The sequence below is a fragment of the Porites lutea genome, chromosome 11, assembly GCF_958299795.1.
Source record: "Porites lutea chromosome 11, jaPorLute2.1, whole genome shotgun sequence".
Lineage (NCBI taxonomy): Eukaryota > Metazoa > Cnidaria > Anthozoa > Scleractinia > Poritidae > Porites > Porites lutea.
The window spans coordinates 26,845,125-26,862,541 of record NC_133211.1 but is presented as its reverse complement, the minus strand read 5'-3'; the positions used below and the strand labels follow the sequence as shown (position 1 = coordinate 26,862,541).

General features: G+C 40.3%; 2 protein-coding genes across 2 annotated transcripts; one reads left to right on the top strand and one right to left on the bottom strand.

Annotated features, from left to right (window-relative positions):
• Positions 1 to 154: 154 nt before the first annotated feature.
• Positions 155 to 4,626, bottom strand: LOC140951706 (uncharacterized). Its single transcript, XM_073401020.1, has 4 exons — positions 4,433 to 4,626; positions 3,726 to 3,807; positions 2,037 to 2,174; positions 155 to 283 (listed from the first exon to the last, which is right to left on the bottom strand). Exons 1-4 carry the CDS (start codon positions 4,538 to 4,540, stop codon positions 225 to 227), a joined length of 387 nt encoding a protein of 128 aa, XP_073257121.1. The 5' UTR covers positions 4,541 to 4,626; the 3' UTR covers positions 155 to 224.
• An 8,849-nt stretch (positions 4,627 to 13,475) lies between these two features.
• Positions 13,476 to 17,417, top strand: LOC140953386 (uncharacterized). The gene has a single exon (XM_073402870.1). The coding sequence runs from the start codon at positions 13,476 to 13,478 to the stop codon at positions 17,415 to 17,417; it is 3,942 nt and encodes a 1,313-aa protein (XP_073258971.1).

Genomic DNA, 17,417 nt, shown 5'->3' with positions numbered 1-17,417 from the left:
CTACAGAAGGGGGTCAGCAGGGACACCGCAACAGCAGAGACCAATTACAGAGGGCCCGGGTAAAATAAAAAGAGTATGAAATGCTAAGAATGACAAAATTCAAGAAAAGAGACTAACTACATACAGCAAGCGATCGGACGAGGTAGCAGACGGACACACTATTACATCAAAAAAAGTGGCTAACAAGGTCTTGTAATAATTAAATAAAACCGATTAAAATGAAGTTATGGACACTTAACTAAAATCAAGTTCGTTAGCGAGCCAGTTCCACATTCTACATGCTCTAACGAGAAAAGCTTTCTGGTAAGTAGTGGTCTTGGATTTGTTAGGTACTTATTTATTAATATTGGCACTGGTGGATGATCTAGTCCATCTGTACTTGCGAATATCACGTAAGACACAGGGGTCTGTCTATCTTGACCAAACTATTTTTTGAAAAAGAAGACAAGGTCCAATAGTTACTGCCAGTGGCAAATAGGTAAGAGATTGAAAGTTTGTAGACGAGAATTGTAGCTTATAGTTGAAGAATAAGGCAGGTTTAAAATAAACCTAGTGGTGAGTCTTTGAATGCACTCAAGTTTTAGCAGTGAGTTCGATGGACTGCGGTGCCCAGATTTGAGTGGCGTATCCCAAATGAGGACGTTCTGAGCCTAAGAATAGCGTTCGTCTTACTGCGGTGCCAAGGATGAATCTCGTGTTTCTCTTGATGAACCCAAGTAGTTTGTTGGCACGGGCAGAATGTTCGTATACTTGCTTGTTCCATATGTCAGATCATTAGTAATGCATACACCCAGGTCTTTTTCTGCGGCGCACGTCGTTCCGAGCAGGGTGTTGTTGAGTTTGTAGGTAGACATTATGGGCCTTGTTATGCGCTGAGCCTTGCACTTTTGGCTTTGCTAAAGGGAACACCAGATGTTTGGGACCAAGTTTCAGGCCTTCCAAGGTTTGTCTGGAGGGAACAGGCATTGCGTATGGTCCTAATCTCTCTAGATATTTCTGTGTCGTCGGTGAACATTAACACTCGACTACTAGAAACAACATTAACGTATAGGAGGAAGAAGGCCGGTCCAGTATAGAACCTCGAGGAACTCCAGAGGTAACAGGAAGATCCTTCAAAGTGGCGCCGAGTGCTGTGATGCGTTGGCGGCGACCCCATAGGTAGGACTGGAACCAATAGGCCAATTGCACTAAGAGGTCATGTGACATCGTTTTTATGAAAATGAAAGTTATATGATTTTGCCTTCGAAAAACGATTAGTGGGTGATATCTTAAACAAAATAATAGTGATTTGGTTTGTCAAACCCGCACCATTTTCTTAAAATGAGTAAGTTCGTAGCTGGTCACGTGACCAAAATGTGATTTTTAAAATTCGGAATTACATCTTTTTGAACACAAATTTTGCACCTAAAGTTCAAGGGAAATGTTGAAAAGATAATGTGGTAACGTTTACAGCACATCTGAGCGTAACTATCAAACGTTTAATAAGATATAAGCAAAAAGTAGTTTTGGCCGCCATGTTGGAGGGCAAAAGTATGCCCTCCAACATGGCGGCCAATACAAATCATACTGCTTTGTAGAAAAATCAAAGTGCCAAAAAATATCTCCCTTAAATGCGTTTCCTCCAAAATTCGGCTGTAAGATAATTTTGATATGCTCTGTCAATTTTTGGCATCAGCAAGATTCCAACTCATCGTTTAAAGGAAGCATTGGTCACGTGACCTCTTAGTGCAAGTGGCCTATTGAGCAGCTTCCAACCAAAGCTGGCTTGACTTAGCTTGTGGACGAGGCGTCTATGGCTGACTTTGTCGAAGGCCTTGATGCCATCTTCAACACACAACGCTCCAAAACCTTAGAAACTATTGGCAATTAAGAGATAGGACGGTCATTTTCCACGTGATCTTTTACGCCCTTTTTATGGACAGTTAAGACATTGGCCAGTTTCCAATCGCTCGGAAGAGACCCTAGTTGGAGTGATTTATGGAAGATCTTACAAAGCGATGGAGTAATTACCGGGGCAGTCCCTTTAAACAACTTACCTGGAATTTCGTCCGGCCCTGTGGCTTTACCGACTTCCAGAGCTTCAAGTGTAGTTTGGGCCGTAGTCACAGTGAGAGTTAGATCGACCATAACAGTGTTCGATGGTGCGCACGATATTTCCTCCATTGGACTGTCAACTGTAAATACAGAGGCAAAAAAACGATTAAACAGGGCAGCTATTCCTGCAGGAGAATCAGAACTTTCTCTCGGTGGATTATGCAGTTGGTCATCGGTAGTTTCAGGGGCAGTTGCCATGGAGACAAGGTCTGGAATATGATGTGATTTAGAATTAAGCTTAAAAATAGACCACAGGCACTTACGAATCCTCTTAAAGCACGTATCTATGGAGTCATAAAAGTGCTTACGGCTTTCAAGGAGCAATTTCTTGACTTTTGCATGTAAAGTCTTGAACTTTTCCCTTATAGGCCAGTGCTCGGAGTCGGCTGTGACTTCAGTTTTTGGAGAACTCAGTTCTTTCTGTTCTTTACATGGGATTTGGAGCAAAAGTACAGCCTAGCGGTTTGGTCCTTTTGGGCCAACGTCTTCGCATGCGACAAGCTTACGTTTTGTGACTAATGGACCGAGAACTCGATTATAATTTATCACTGCAACGTGGGCATGTTTGTATGAACACCAGAATCGAATCTGTGTGAGAAACCAAACTTCAAGCGATCTTTTTCAGTGATGTGCTATGGCAGGGTATTTAATACAGGATATTTGGAGAAGTTTTGCAGGGGTGTTGTGCTTATACATTGTTGCCACAGCAAAAGGTTTTTGAAATTCCTTGACTTTTTCCTGACCAGCTGAATTAAATTAGTCTTGTATATATACAATTGCAATCTTAAAAAATTTGATGATAGACAGACAAGTTTTGCATGGAAGCTGACTTTGAGCGCGATTTTCCGGAAACGTACCAGCAACAAAATCCTGAAATTTATGGACAGAATAGTGCAGAATACGTTTAACTTTTAAAATTTACGGACAAGAGCCACTATACTTGCGAGTTTGAAAAAGTCTGGTAGAAACGTAGCCTACTTAAGACCAGCGAACTATTGTTTTAAGTCTAGTAGGAATGACAATGGCTGTCAAAAATAACAATACGCTATTGAAAACCACCCGATTGTGAAGTAAGCCATTAGCTGGTGCCGCGAACTTAAAATATTTATAAAACTACTCGACTAAAACTATTTACCCAATAATCCATGCGGTTGCGCTTCACTAGAGAAATCAATAGAACAAGTGAAAGTTAACTTTGCAAGTAAATTGAGAGAAACTATGGAAATGCCTGGGGAGAAGTTTTACTAGCACAAACAGCGTTTGAATCAGTCCAAAAAAGCATTGGGCATTTTGGAAACAATCTAGGAGAGTCTTCACTGATGACCGAGTTGGGGGAGAACAACAAACAAACAAGTTTTATTGGGAACACATCAACAATACAGCAGAGTTTCATGTTTAATGTTCCCTCGTAAATAGAAACATCTAATCAAGGCAGGGAAGGCAAAAACCCGAGAAAGAAATGTTAATGCTATAAGAAACAAAAAACAGAAAAAACTGACAGGGCCGGGGCTTAATAGCGGATTTACGGTAAGTATAAGGCAGCAAGTGAATTTTTGTTAAACAGCAATATTTCTTAAGAAACCAGACTCTAAGCTTAGCACAGTACTTCTTAAACTATTAGATATGCTCACCAGGACTTCCACAACAATGTATCATCCAATCTGACAAAGCGGTTGATTGAGATCCTTTAAAAGTGACCCCTTGTCTAAGACACTGAAAAATGCAATGGAACTGATGAGAAGATTCCAAACCAAGTGTACAAATCCTCTGCCAAGGGGAATCAAACTATTATTAGATAAAAACTCATCGTTGATGCTACGTGCGACATCCTTGTAACTGGATAAATTATAAGTACTTACAATACTTAATTATCCGCTTAGGGGTATTGAAACAAATTCAAATGAAACATAACATGGTTAAGAATCCCAAGTGAAAGGAAGCGAACCAGTTGTCTCTTTTACAAGTGTGGTTGAGGGTTTGAACTCAGGAGCACCAAAAACATATCCAGCTAGCAATCAGGGCAGGACTAGAACACAGGGTCTCCTGGGCCTCCAGCTTACATGTCCAATGCTCTAACCGCTCAGCCATGCAGGGTAGGGGGATACACAGAAGGTGTATAGTGGCCAAAAACTGCCCATCAAATAACACAAATAGTAATAATAATAATAGTAATAATAATAATAATAATAATACTAATAATAATAATAATAATAATAATAAACAATAAATTGAATGAGGCTGTCAGCATCCAAGATCTACATAATTCCACATGTCACAAGAAAGACAAATATTTGTATTTCATTTGTTGAAGATATTTCCTTTTTCTTAATAACCTTACCTCCTTGTAGACTTTCTTCAAAACATTTAACTCTTTCCCAGCTTGGTTTCCAGATATAAACAGATTTTTTCTCTTGTAGATACTCCTAAAAAAGTTGATAACACCCATAAAGAGACATTTTTAGGTATTTTTGCATTTCTTCTGTTTAGTTTAACTTTTAGTCAGAAAAACAACTATTTCGTCTTTAAATAGCTATGAACTGTTTCCCCAATCCTTTGAGTTGTTTCAGACATAAACAGCTAGGCTGCCATGCCACTGCCTGTAAATGAGGTTGCTACTTTATATTAGGGCAGTAGAGAAGTGAAGTCATTACATCACGTTGCCATGGTAGCAAAATTTTTGGATAACAACAAACCGATAAAGTCACTTAAAAGTCTATTTGCACTATTTCAAACCTCACCAATCTTATTCAATTTCCTTTCATTTGGGATCGTATATTGTTATCTAAGTTTAGAAAAAGAAAGCAACAACTTTTGTGTTGTGTTTAACTACTCCATAAAGCAGGCTCGTGAAATTAGGAAGATTCGTGTCGTAGTGGTGCAACGACAAAATAGCGTGATGCACGTGCAAAGTTGTTGTTTGTTAATACAAACATATTATTTTTCCTGTTCTCCTTGCTGTCATCGTTGTCGTTGATTTTGTTGTCATCCAGAAATAGTGCTACCATGGTAACGTGACATCACACTTCTCCTCTCTATATACCATTGCATCCTGATGCATTGCTTGCATGCATTTCAAAATGTGGTAAAATAATGGTAGCTGGTTATATAGAATTAACTGGAGGAATATTAGACCAATCAGAAATGGCAAAATCGAGCTATTTGCGGGCAAACTATCCAATTTTTGTATTTTTGTACAAAGAATAAAGTTGTTGTTGTTGAAACAAACCCTTGGAACAAAACATACCCCCACAAGTTAACCTCTACTTACTAGTTTAGACTGCTCACAGTCCTCTATTCTTCCATGAGACTCTTGAGATCGAGGACTTTGCATTAAGGGCAGCCATCTTAGATGAGTGTCAAATCTACTTAGGGGGCAGGGAACGCTTTGGGAGGAGGCGAGAAAATTTTTTCTTGCCCCCTCCCCATAGAGCTATAATCCCCAAAGCCCGCCCCCTTGGTATATCATAAAATCAAAATGGAAATTTTATATAAATATAAATTTGGCTTCCGAAAGAACTTGAAAATCCCTACTAAACAAGCCATACTAGAGGTCACTGAAAAATTAAAAGAAGCGATAGATAAAAAGTAAACATCTTGTGGAGTCTTCCTTGATCTATCAAAGGCATTTGATACTGTAAATCATGAAATATTACTCTCAAAACTATATGCTTATGGAATCAGGGATCTCCCCCTTGGCTGGTTTGAAAGCTATTTAAAACATCATACACAGTACATTAAATTAGCCTTAGGTGATGCAGAATCTAGTTAATTGCCTCTCCTTTGAGGGGTAAGATTCTCGAAAAGCACGTAGCCAACTCCCGTTTTAAATTTGTGCGAGATAACAACTTGCTATATGAGCTCCAGTCAGCTTTTAGGTCAGGACATTCTACAGACACAGCCCTGATTACACTTACAAATCAGATACTAAACAAACATCGACAATAAGGAGTTGACTGGTTTGGTGTTTATAGATTTTCACAAAGCTTTTGATGTAATAGATCATGAACTTCTTCTAAAAAAGTTGTCTATCTATGGCGTTCGTTCCTCTTCCACTGCTTTGTTTAAATTGTACCTGTCTGAGAGAAAGCAGTTTATTACTTTAGGGAAAGTTAAATCTGAACAGCTGAGTGTAAAGCAAGGTGTGCCCCAAGGGTTAATTTTAGGTCTGGTGCTTTTCCTTTTGTTCGTCAACGACATGCCTCTTCATGTTCACAAATCAACTGTGGACATTTACACAGATGATTCCACCTTACCTTCAAGTTCAAATTGGAAAACTATTTCATCACTAAACCAAACATTATCTGATGATCTGGCAGAGATAGAGAGATGGGCTAGAGGTAATAAAATGTACATAAATGCGTAAAAAACGAAAGCTTTGTTGGTTACAGGAAAGTGTCTACAGAGACATATGGACCAAGATTCAGGAAAGCTGGAAGTTGTAATGGATACCGCTGAAATTGAGCAAGTTGCAAGTCATAAACTTCCTGGCTTGATCATCGATGAAGACCTAACTTACAAAGTATATGTCAATGAACACTGCAACAAGCTCTCCGAGCGTCTTGGCCTTTTACACCATATCAACAGTAACATATATTGTTTGACAATTTAAGCTAGCTCCCTTTTTACAATGAAGCATACATCAATTGCTATGCACTTGCTTTCAAAAGGATACATGGAACACTGCCTCATCATTTAAACACATCCTTAAGAAAAAACTCAGATAACCATGCACGAATAACAAGAAATTGTAATTTAAATCTACTGTCCCCCTGCCACAAAAACATCTTAGAGGTAGGACACACCTTTGCAGTGAGAACCGCTAAGGACTGGAATAACTTACCCCGAACCCTAAGAACTAAGAAGACTTTAAAATATTTCAAGTCAGAACTATGGAAAGTAAAATTAAATTTCCAAAAGATTAACGGATCTTTTGATATTAATAATAAAAGATATCACTTCATTCTCATGAGTATTAACCCTCACTGTCCCTAATTTTGAACTATTTCTCTCGTTAGTCGAATACTGGTAAAATTTTCATTGTAAATATTCTTATTGTAAATAGTAACCTATTGCTAGTTTTTATTTCATTTCATTGTATTTTTTTATTTATTTTTAGAGGGCCACAACTTTATAAGTAATTTTAAATACTCTCATGCATAACCCTCGTTAAATAAAGTCACTTACCTTATCTTATCTTACCTCAGGGGTCTACATTAGGCCTTCTACTTTTCCTACCATATATAAATGATCCCCCTAACTGTTGTGAGGGACCAACATTTAGAATTTTTGCCGATATTTATACAAATATCTTTTTTATTAGTGACAGTCCAAGAGAATTAGAATTGGTTATGAATTCTGCAGTTGAATCAGTTTTCAGTTATTGTAATACTAATAAGCTATCTCCAAATTCAAGGAAAACTAATTATATGGTTGTAACATCTCCAAAAAACAAGTTGACATAAATATTCAAAATATTGAAAGCAAAGATCATATTAAGTACTTACGTGTGTTCATTGACAAGCACCCGAGAGTTGTCAAAAACATTGTATTTACCCATAAAATTCTCAATAAAAAGAAAGACATTCCAGCTATATTCTCTGACCTTATCATCCCAACAGTAGACATACACTCTCATAAAACTCGATATGCTACCCAAGGAAATTTGTATAGAACAAACACTCGCACAGACTACCTTACTACATGAAATTTTCACATCTTTATTTCGCGATTTTGTATAAATTTCATATTTTGATTCACTTTAATTTTGCGTTTTTGAGTACAACAATTTACATCTCATAGACAATGTTATTTAACATGTCCTTGAATTAAATGAAATGACTTTATCAAAGGAACAATAACATCAAAATTAAGAAATATGCAAGAGCACCAGTAACAACAAAGCAGTTCTCACAATGTCCACAAGCAGTTGATGCTTGTACGTGAATTATTGTTCTTGAGTCAATTGGCCACAAGATGCATTTACATTGAAAATTCCTCAGAAAAGAAAAAAAAATGTGATTTTGTAAACGTCTCAGTGGTAATAAACTCGTTCTTTCTTGCAGATTATGGACATAATGTGAGTTAATTAATTTTTGCATCGTCTTATGTTTGCGACACTTATTGTTTGCATCACTTTAATTTGGTGATTTTTTTTGTACAGCAACATTCATGAAATTAATGTGTCATGAACATTTCATGTAATAAGGCAAATTTAAGTTTAGATATAAGGCAGTTCAGGCATGGGAAAGTGTCCCATCACATTATTTTAAAGTCCCTTACTGAACCTGCTTTTAGAAAGCATAAAACATTTCTTCTTTCCAATCAGTACTAAGCGGATGTCAAAGTATGCCCTTTGTTTATTGTGCGTTGGTGCATAAATGAACGCCTAGGTTAAGATATGCTTCAGTAAGTATAATATTTACTGTAGATTATTATGATAATGTGCCCATTAATCTTAACGAATATAAATCTTGGCCTTTTTCTGTCGGATTATATTTCAAACATGACAGTGGCCAACTCTGAAGCCTCGGCTCCTTTGGCCACGGTGCCCATCCTCTCGGGATTTTGTATTTATAAACATTTACAATTCTTAAAGAAAATTATTATTCATTCAAAATATTTCCATACCCAGTTACTGATGACCAAATTTGGAAGAATTTTGTGTTTAACGAGGAAATGACATCAAAAATGCAGCCTTCTAAAGGTTAATGCAGCATTAACTGAGAAGACCTAAGGACGAGGTTGAGTTGTTTTGGTTGTGGAAACAAAAATGGCGGACAATTCACTCGTTTCAAGAGTAAGAACTAGGCGAAATAATGGCTAAAAACATGGCAAGAACAGCAAGAATAAAACTCGAAGGGCGACATCTGCTATTTGGAGAATATTTGCGGAGCTGAACAACCCTAAACGTGCACTATCGAAGATGAACTTAACATCGATGGAGGTCATGTTTTAGCTATGTTTTTAAACTAGGAATTATTTTGAATGAATAATAAAACAATTATTGAATTCGGCTTTCGTATCACATGAAGAATTATGGAGATCTCGGAGGGTGTTATCCGCCTTAACACCCCCCTCCTCGATCTCCATAATTCTTCATAAGATACTCAGCCTCATTCATTAATGTTAAATTACTATTCTGTTTGTCTAAGATTAATTCATCTAAACAGAGCAAATAAAGTTGCAGTGAACGTTGAAGTTGAAGAAGCCGCCATGGTAAGCGGACGCGCTATATCCCGACGATTATTACTGGTCTATTACCTTTGCTTTTGTCACCAGGTAAATTTGGGTGGACTAAAATCCAACTTCGATACGGTTCATGTGAAGTCCGTCATCTCAAGCATCAAAAAGGACCCGACATTATACATTTAGGCGACGTTTAGGCCAAGAGATAGACGAAGAAGCCACTGAGAGCTTCATCATAGTGCTGCTGTTTTTAGTCACGCAACGCACTTGTATGATCCATCCGGAGATCTCCTAATAAGGTCTCAGACGATGGTGATTGGCCAGCCTTCATATTGGCGGGAACTTCATTATAAAACTGGCATCGCTCATCGCTTTATTTCATTCTGTTTCTCAAGATGGAAGGAGTCCTCCGAGGCTTTTTACTGACCAGTTTCATTGTTTATGGCGGGCGAAGGGCCGCCTCGGAGTCACACTGAAAGTAATTGCATTGGCCTCTTGCACTTGTTCTCTGATGATCTAGGAAGAGGGGTATTTTCGTCGCTGTCCTAGTACGGAGGCGAGAGGAATACAGAAGAAGAAATAACACGATTTAGGTATCAGAGGTACTGAACGTTTTGCTGATTTATTCGAATTCGGGAATCTAGGAACCCTTTGAAACAAATCTAAGTAGTTAGCGTGTTCTAGAGCCAAACTGCTAGGTCTAAAGTGCTCTAGGATTTAATTAATGCACGTCAACATCTTTCTGTCGACTCCTTCCTCGTTAAACAGTGATTTCTCTACGGTCAGAAGCATTTTCGGTTTTACACTAAGTTTAGCTACAACATCTGCGTTGTCCGGCGCGAAAATGATATCACTAAGCTTACAAAAACAGCGTTCCCCGACGTAAAAGAGGGAATGAATTTGTAGAATGGCATAATTATAAAGAAATGCATTAACCGAAAAGCACGCGCGGCATTGGCGCCATATTTAGAAGAGAAACCGGTCTGTTTAAAACTTTCTTCGAATTTCTTTTAAACGGGAACCGTTTTCATCAAAAAGTGATTCAAAAGCTTCTGTTGGATGAATCTGATTGATTGGTCTCCGGTCGTTTCCCTGCATCATGAGGACCCCTTTGAAACAAATCTAAGTAGTTAGCATGTTCTAGGGCTAAACTGCTCGGTCTGAAGTGCTATAGGATTTAATTAATCTACGTAAAAATCTTTCTGTCGACTCAACAGTGGTTTGTCTACGGTTAAAAGCATTTTCGATTTTACTCTAAGTTTAGATACAACAAAATGTCTTCGTTGTTTGACGCCAAAATGATATCACTGACCTTACATAAAGAGCGTTGCACAGCGAGAATAAAACATAGAATGAATTTGTTGAATGGCATAATTATAAAGAAATACATTTAATAACGGAAAAGCGCGCGCGCCTTTATTGGCGCCAATTTTGTAATAGAAATCTTTCTTGCAACGAGCATGACGTAGCGTCAGGTGATGTCCTCAACAATTGTGATTGGTCAGCCTCTATATAGGCGGGAACTTCATTATAAAACTGGCATCGCCCATCGCGTTTTGTCATTCCGTTTCTAAATATGGAAGGTGTTCTACCGGGCTTCTCATTGTCCATTTTCATTCTTTATGGTAGGCACTGCTTCTAAGTTACACCGAAAATAACTGCATTGACCTCTTCCACTTTCAACGAGTTTTTTGCTGATCTAGAAAGGGTATTTTCGTCGCTTTCTTAGTACGGAGAGTCTTCGTGTCGCGTAGAGAATTGGAGTTATTCGCTGACTAGAGGAATACAGAAGAAGAAATAATACGATTTAGGTATCAGAGGTACTGAACGTTTTGCATTATTTATTCGAATTCGGGAATCTAGGAACCCTTTGAAACAAATCTAAGTAGTTAGCGTGTTCTAGAGCCAAACTGCTAGGTCTAAAGTGCTCTAGGATTTAATTAATGCACGTCAACATCCTTCTGTCGACTCCTTCCTCGTTAAACCGTGATTTTTCTACGGTCAGAAGCATTTTCGGTTTTACACAAAGTCTAGCTATAACATCTCGATGAATTTGTGGAATGGCATAATTATAAGGAAATACATCAACCGAAACGCGCGCGCTCCTTCATTTGCGCCCATTTAGAAGAGAAACCGGTCTGTTTAAAACTTTCTTCGAATTTCTTTCAATCGGGAACCGTTTTAATCAAAAAGTGATTCAAAAGCTTTTGTTGGATGAATCTGATTGATTGGTCTCCGGTCGTTTCGCTGCATCATGAGGACCCCTTTGAAACAAATCTATTAGTTAGCATCTTCTTGAGCCAAACTGCTTGGTCGGAAGTGCTATAGGATTTAAATAATGCACCTAAAAATCTTTCTGTCGACTCAACAGTGGTTTATCTACGGTTAAAAGCATTTTAGGTTTTACTCCAGGTTAAGATGCAACAAAATGTCTTCGTTGTTTGGCGCCAAAATAATATCACTAACCTGACATGCCAATTTTGCAATGGAAAGCTTTCTTGTAACCTACTTGCATGACGTAGCATCAGGTAATGTCCTCTATAAGGAGCTAAACGATGGTGATTGGTCAGCCTTTATATTAACGGGAACTTCATTATTAATAATAATAATAATATTTATTGATTTGTATTGCGCAAATATCAATCCAGGGAAAGAAATTTTCTTCTGCGCATAACATTGACTCAACGAAATCCTAAAATCCTAGTACATATTCCAAAAACAAAATTTACAGATCATTCCTAAAAATTAGTAAAAATAACAATTTAAAAATAAAAATTAATCTTTAAAATCCTATATACAAATCCTTCTTAATAAAGAGAATAAAAACAATAAATTAGCTGGGAAACGCCTTCTGAAATAAATGAGTTTTAAGAACCTTCTTGAAAGCATTAACTGAAGATATATTTCTAATAAAAAGGGGAAGATCGTTCCATAATTTAGGGGCAGCCATACAAAAAGATCGACCACCAAGCGTGGAAAGAGACTTGCATGGTAGAATGTTAAGAAGTTTGCCGTTATTTGATCTAAGATAGTACCTACCCCCTGTGTCTTTCGGTGATACAAGTTCGGAAATGTAAGTCGGAGCAAGTTTATGAATGGCCTAAAAAGTTAACAATAAAATGATCACTTTTTTAATCCCGTTTCTCAAGATGGAAGGAGTTCTATGAGGCTTTCATTACCCATTTGCATTGTTTATGGAGGTTGAAGGGCCGCCTCTGAGTTCCAGTGAAAGAAACTTTCATTGGTCTCTTTCACTTTCAATGATTTTTTTGCTGATCTAGAAGGGGTATTTTCGTTGCTGTCTTAGTATGGAATATAATACTCCTTAGTGTTTACGCCAAATTAATTCAGCAACCGGTCTGTTTAAAACTGTCTTCGAAGTTCTTTTAAAGGGCCACCGTTTTAATCAAAAAGTAATTCTAAAGTTTTTGCAAATGTTTCGACCCTTTTTAATTTGAACTAGTGCTGCATGCATAATAGGTATATGTGGCTTCCAGGAAATCATGTAACCAGCTTGTTTTTGTGAATGCAGGAATTGTAGAAGTCAATTAGATTAGACCGACAAATACAAAAAGTGTTAAAATTCAATTGTTAAATTTGCGGTTCTGCTTCTTAAGTCTTTCTTTCGTATTCATTTGGAACTGAAACGACAAACAGGTTATACACCCTCGAAAACGTTACCTACTCTCAGACCAAAGTGGACACAATTTATACCCGTTCGCAACCAAAACGGATCAAAAACTTCACCTTTAGAGCGGTACATATTTATATTGCCCTAACAGCTGCTTTCGGGGTAATGAAAATGAAGTGAGATTTTGTGACACGTCACACAGGATTGAACATACGAAAACAAGTCTTACGATCGTTTCTCTTTCCTGCGGATCTGCATAGAATACTAAGTAGTATGCATATATACTCGCATGCTGCGTACGACCTATAAATGTAACAAAAACAATACTCGGTCATTACCTTTTGTCTTTACAGTCGGAGCCAACAGATGAGTGGAAGTCCTAGCTCCAACAGTGTATATGCTGTCTACGCAGATGATAGTAGTAGGGACAATGATTGAAAATACGCAACATGAAAGTCTATTGCAACCACTTACATTTGACCTGCTCCCCTTTGTCGATCGTCGAAGTCGTACGTTGGGCGTTCACGAACGACACTTTCAAACTGTTTTGCGACGGACTGGGCACATGCCTGAACGAGCAAACGTCTGGATGGAGCTTCGCTCTGCGTTGAGACGGGCCATCGACAAAGTGCTGCAAGGGGAAGAAATATACGATGGGGATCGGGTGTTTTTCAATATTCACTCCGATCGCCTCACAAACAGTTATCATGGGTACCCCATGCGGGTGGGGGAGTGGCGCGCGGGAGAAGCCCGCGTAGATGATACTCTCAATCATTTGGCCAAAATGCTTAATTCAAACGAGCAATTTGAGTTGGACGACACGTTTCAACTCAGTATAACACACGTGCTAGATGCACCACGGGGTTCCAGACCCCAGTACCGTCGACCAGGTCAACGAAACCAAGCCGCATTTCGAGCATTGAAAGGCAGTATTGTGACAATAAAGAACAAGGACGAAATGTGTTGTGCGAGGGCTCTCGTCACAGCAAAAGCCCGGTTGGAAAATCGGAAGTGGCAATCATTCAAAAGGGGATGCAAAATTCAGAAAATTGAAGCACAGGATCTTCATTTTGAAGCAGGCGTCCCTTTTGGTCCATGCAGCTACGAACAGATTAACCTGTTTGCCCTGGCGCCCTCTCTAGTTGATTATCAAGTCTTGTTGGTGGACGCCACACGTCAGTACAAAGTTAGTACGTTTGGACCCCCTCGTGACAAGCAACTCATCTTGTATTACACAGAGGGGCATTACGACGTCATCACCTCGCTTCCAGGCTTTTTTGGTACATCATTCGTGTGCGCTTATTGCCACGCGCCCTACGATCACGTAGAGCGTCACCGCTGCAAGGCTTCCAATACCTGTTCCTGTTGCTTTCAGCGCAACTGTCAGGATTTCGTGGACAAGGTAAAAAGGGGGCAACGGGCCACCTTGACATGTCCGGACTGCCTTCGACAATTTTTCGGAGACACGTGTTTGCAGGCCCACAGGACCAAGGGGAACACTGGGAAATCTGCCGACGGCGTGGACGAAAAATCCATATGTGATATTCGTAAAAGATGTAGGGAATGTCTTTTTACCAAACGCTCTCCGCGCGATTTCCAACGTCATCAGTGTGGACATGCCGATTGTCCCTCGTGTGGGAACTACGTGGACATTGCGTCCCATCGTTGCTATATCCAGAAAGCCCCCACCGAGGAGGAATTGAAAAAAACAAGATGCAAATATAAACGAAAGCGTCGCGGAGACAAAAATGGTCCACCCATCAAAAGGGGTGCGGCTGCGGGACGTCAAGCACTCCAGGCCAATGCATCTGATATAGCGGACGAAGAGGACGGCAAAGACCAATCACGACCTGTGCACGTTTACTTCGACATCGAAGCCATGCAGATTGATGGTCGTCACGTAGCTAATTTACTCATGGCCGAGTTAGAAGACGACGAGGCTGAAACGGAACTATTTGCAGGAGAGACTTGCATTGAGAAGTTTCTTGACTGGCTGGATGACCTGTCTGAGTATGGTCAGCGACCCGTGACTGTCCTGGCGCACAATTTCAAAGGCTATGACGGTTATTTCATTTTACAAGAATATCACAACCAGAATCGTCAGGTGGGGCAAGTGCGGAATGGTGCCAAGATCTTGCAGCTGACAACGGGATCCATCCGTTTTATCGACTCCTTTTCATTTTGTCCTTTTGCCCTTGCTCGTTTTCCGTCCACGTTTGGACTGGCGGAACGGAAGAAAGGGTATTTTCCCCACCTTTTTAACAAACGGGAAAATCAGGACTATGTTGGCAACCTACCCGCCGAAGATTATTACATACCAGAGAGTATGTCGTTGGAAGAGCGAGAAAAGTTCAAACAGTGGTACGATGAAAGGCAAGCGGAAAATTACCAATTCAATTTTCAAAAGGAATTAGTTGAGTATTGCACCTCTGACGTAAAATTGTTAAAGGCGGGTTGCCAGCAATTCAAATCATTGTTCACGAAGATGACGGGATTTAATCCTTTTAACTCCATAACCATCGCTTCAGCATGTAATAGAGACTTTCGAATGAACAGAATGCAAGAAAACCAACTAGCCAGCGAACCCTTACACGGGTGGCGGCTGCAACAGAATCACTCACGAGTAAGTTGCGAATGGCTCCATTGGTGCAACCATCAACGTCTCCAAGCCATCAACAATGCCGGAAGCATAGAAGAACGCGAAAAGCTCAACCTCGTTGACAACGCTCATTCCCATGACGAGCGTCCTCTGCAGATGAAACCCATCCAACACGCTAAAAACAAGGGGGAGTACAGGATTCCCGAAAGCCGCTACACTGTAGACGGTTTCGACCCTTCCACCAACACTGTATACGAATTTCAAGGTTGCTTTTGGCATGGTTGTCTTCGTTGTTTCAAGCAAAGAGACACACGTCACCCACGACACCTGGGCCTGACCATGCAAGAGGTTTGCAACAGTACTCGCAAAAAAATTCAATTTTTGACAGAGGAGCGCGGTTACAAGGTGGTGGAAATGTGGGAATGTGATTGGGCTCGTCTCAAAGACAAGGACGAAAATGTGCGGGCATTTTGTCGAGGATTAGATTTTATGGATCCACTGAACCCGAGAGACGCGTTTTTCGGGGGAAGAACCAACGCCATTAAAATGTACCATCGAGCGGATATCGGCGAGGGAGAGGAGATCCGGTACGTAGACGTCACATCACTCTACCCCTTCGTCAACAAGTACAAACGATATCCTGTTGGTCATCCTCAATTTTTCTCTCAGGTTGACCCTGCCACCCTTTCCAATTACTTTGGACTTGTCAAATGTCGCCTCGTCCCCCCTCGTATGTTGTATTACCCCGTACTACCCTTTCGCCACCAACAAAAGCTGCTCTTCCCCCTGTGTACAAAATGTGCAACCTTGGCAACTGAGAACCCTCTCATGCAACGTAAATGGACGTGCCCACATGATGACGATGAGCGCGCTATCGTGGGTACGTGGTGTACACCCGAGGTCGAGAAGGCTGTGAAGATGGGCTACCGGGTGATCCATGTCTACGAGGTTTGGCACTTCCCAGAGACATCGGATAGCTTGTTTACAGAGTACATCAACGTATGGCTAAGAGTCAAACAAGAAGCAGAAGGATGGCCAAAAGACTTGGAGGACGATCCAGTCAAGCAAGCCCAATACATTGAGGACTACTTTGGACGTGAAAAGATTCGTCTCCGTCCCGACCACATCAAGAAGAACCCTGGTTTGCGATCATTGGCTAAACTTATGTTGAACTGTTTTTGGGGAAAGTTTGGACAACAAAGTAATAAGAGCCAGGTCCACGAGTTTGTGGACCCTGAAGAGTTCCACAAGTTCCTCGACAGCGATCTCCGCGACATTCGTTACATAGGTGTAGTAAACGAAAACACAGTGGAAGTTCACTCCCGTTACATTGCAGAAAACTGTCCTGTGCAGCCACACCTGAATATCTTCGTTGCCTGCTTCACCACCTGTTGGGCCCGTCTCCACCTATACGAGTTCCTTCAACTGCTTGGAGAACAAGTTCTGTATTTCGATACAGACTCCATCATTTACAAGTGGCGCCCTGGTCTGCCTGAAATACCCACCGGCAATTACCTTGGGGAAATGAAAGACGAGTTGAACGGAGACGTCATCGTAGAATTTGTGGCTGCAGGACCCAAGAACTACGGTTATGTCACCAAAGACGGGAAAGTAGATTGCAAAGTGCGGGGGTTCTGTCTCAACAGTGAGGGGTCGGCGCAGTTGAATTTCGAAGTCATGAGGAAGAATGTCTTGGATGAGGTGAAGGACCCCAAATCAAAACCCCGAGAGACCACCGTTGTTCAGTCAAACCACATTGTACGCAACGCCACCACCTACGACCTGTACACACAGCCTCAATACAAACACTACAGGGTCGTCTTTAACAAACGCGCCCTCGACCCCATCACCTTTCAGTCCTATCCATACGGGTATGAAGAGAGAAAGGATGAGGATGACGACAATTAA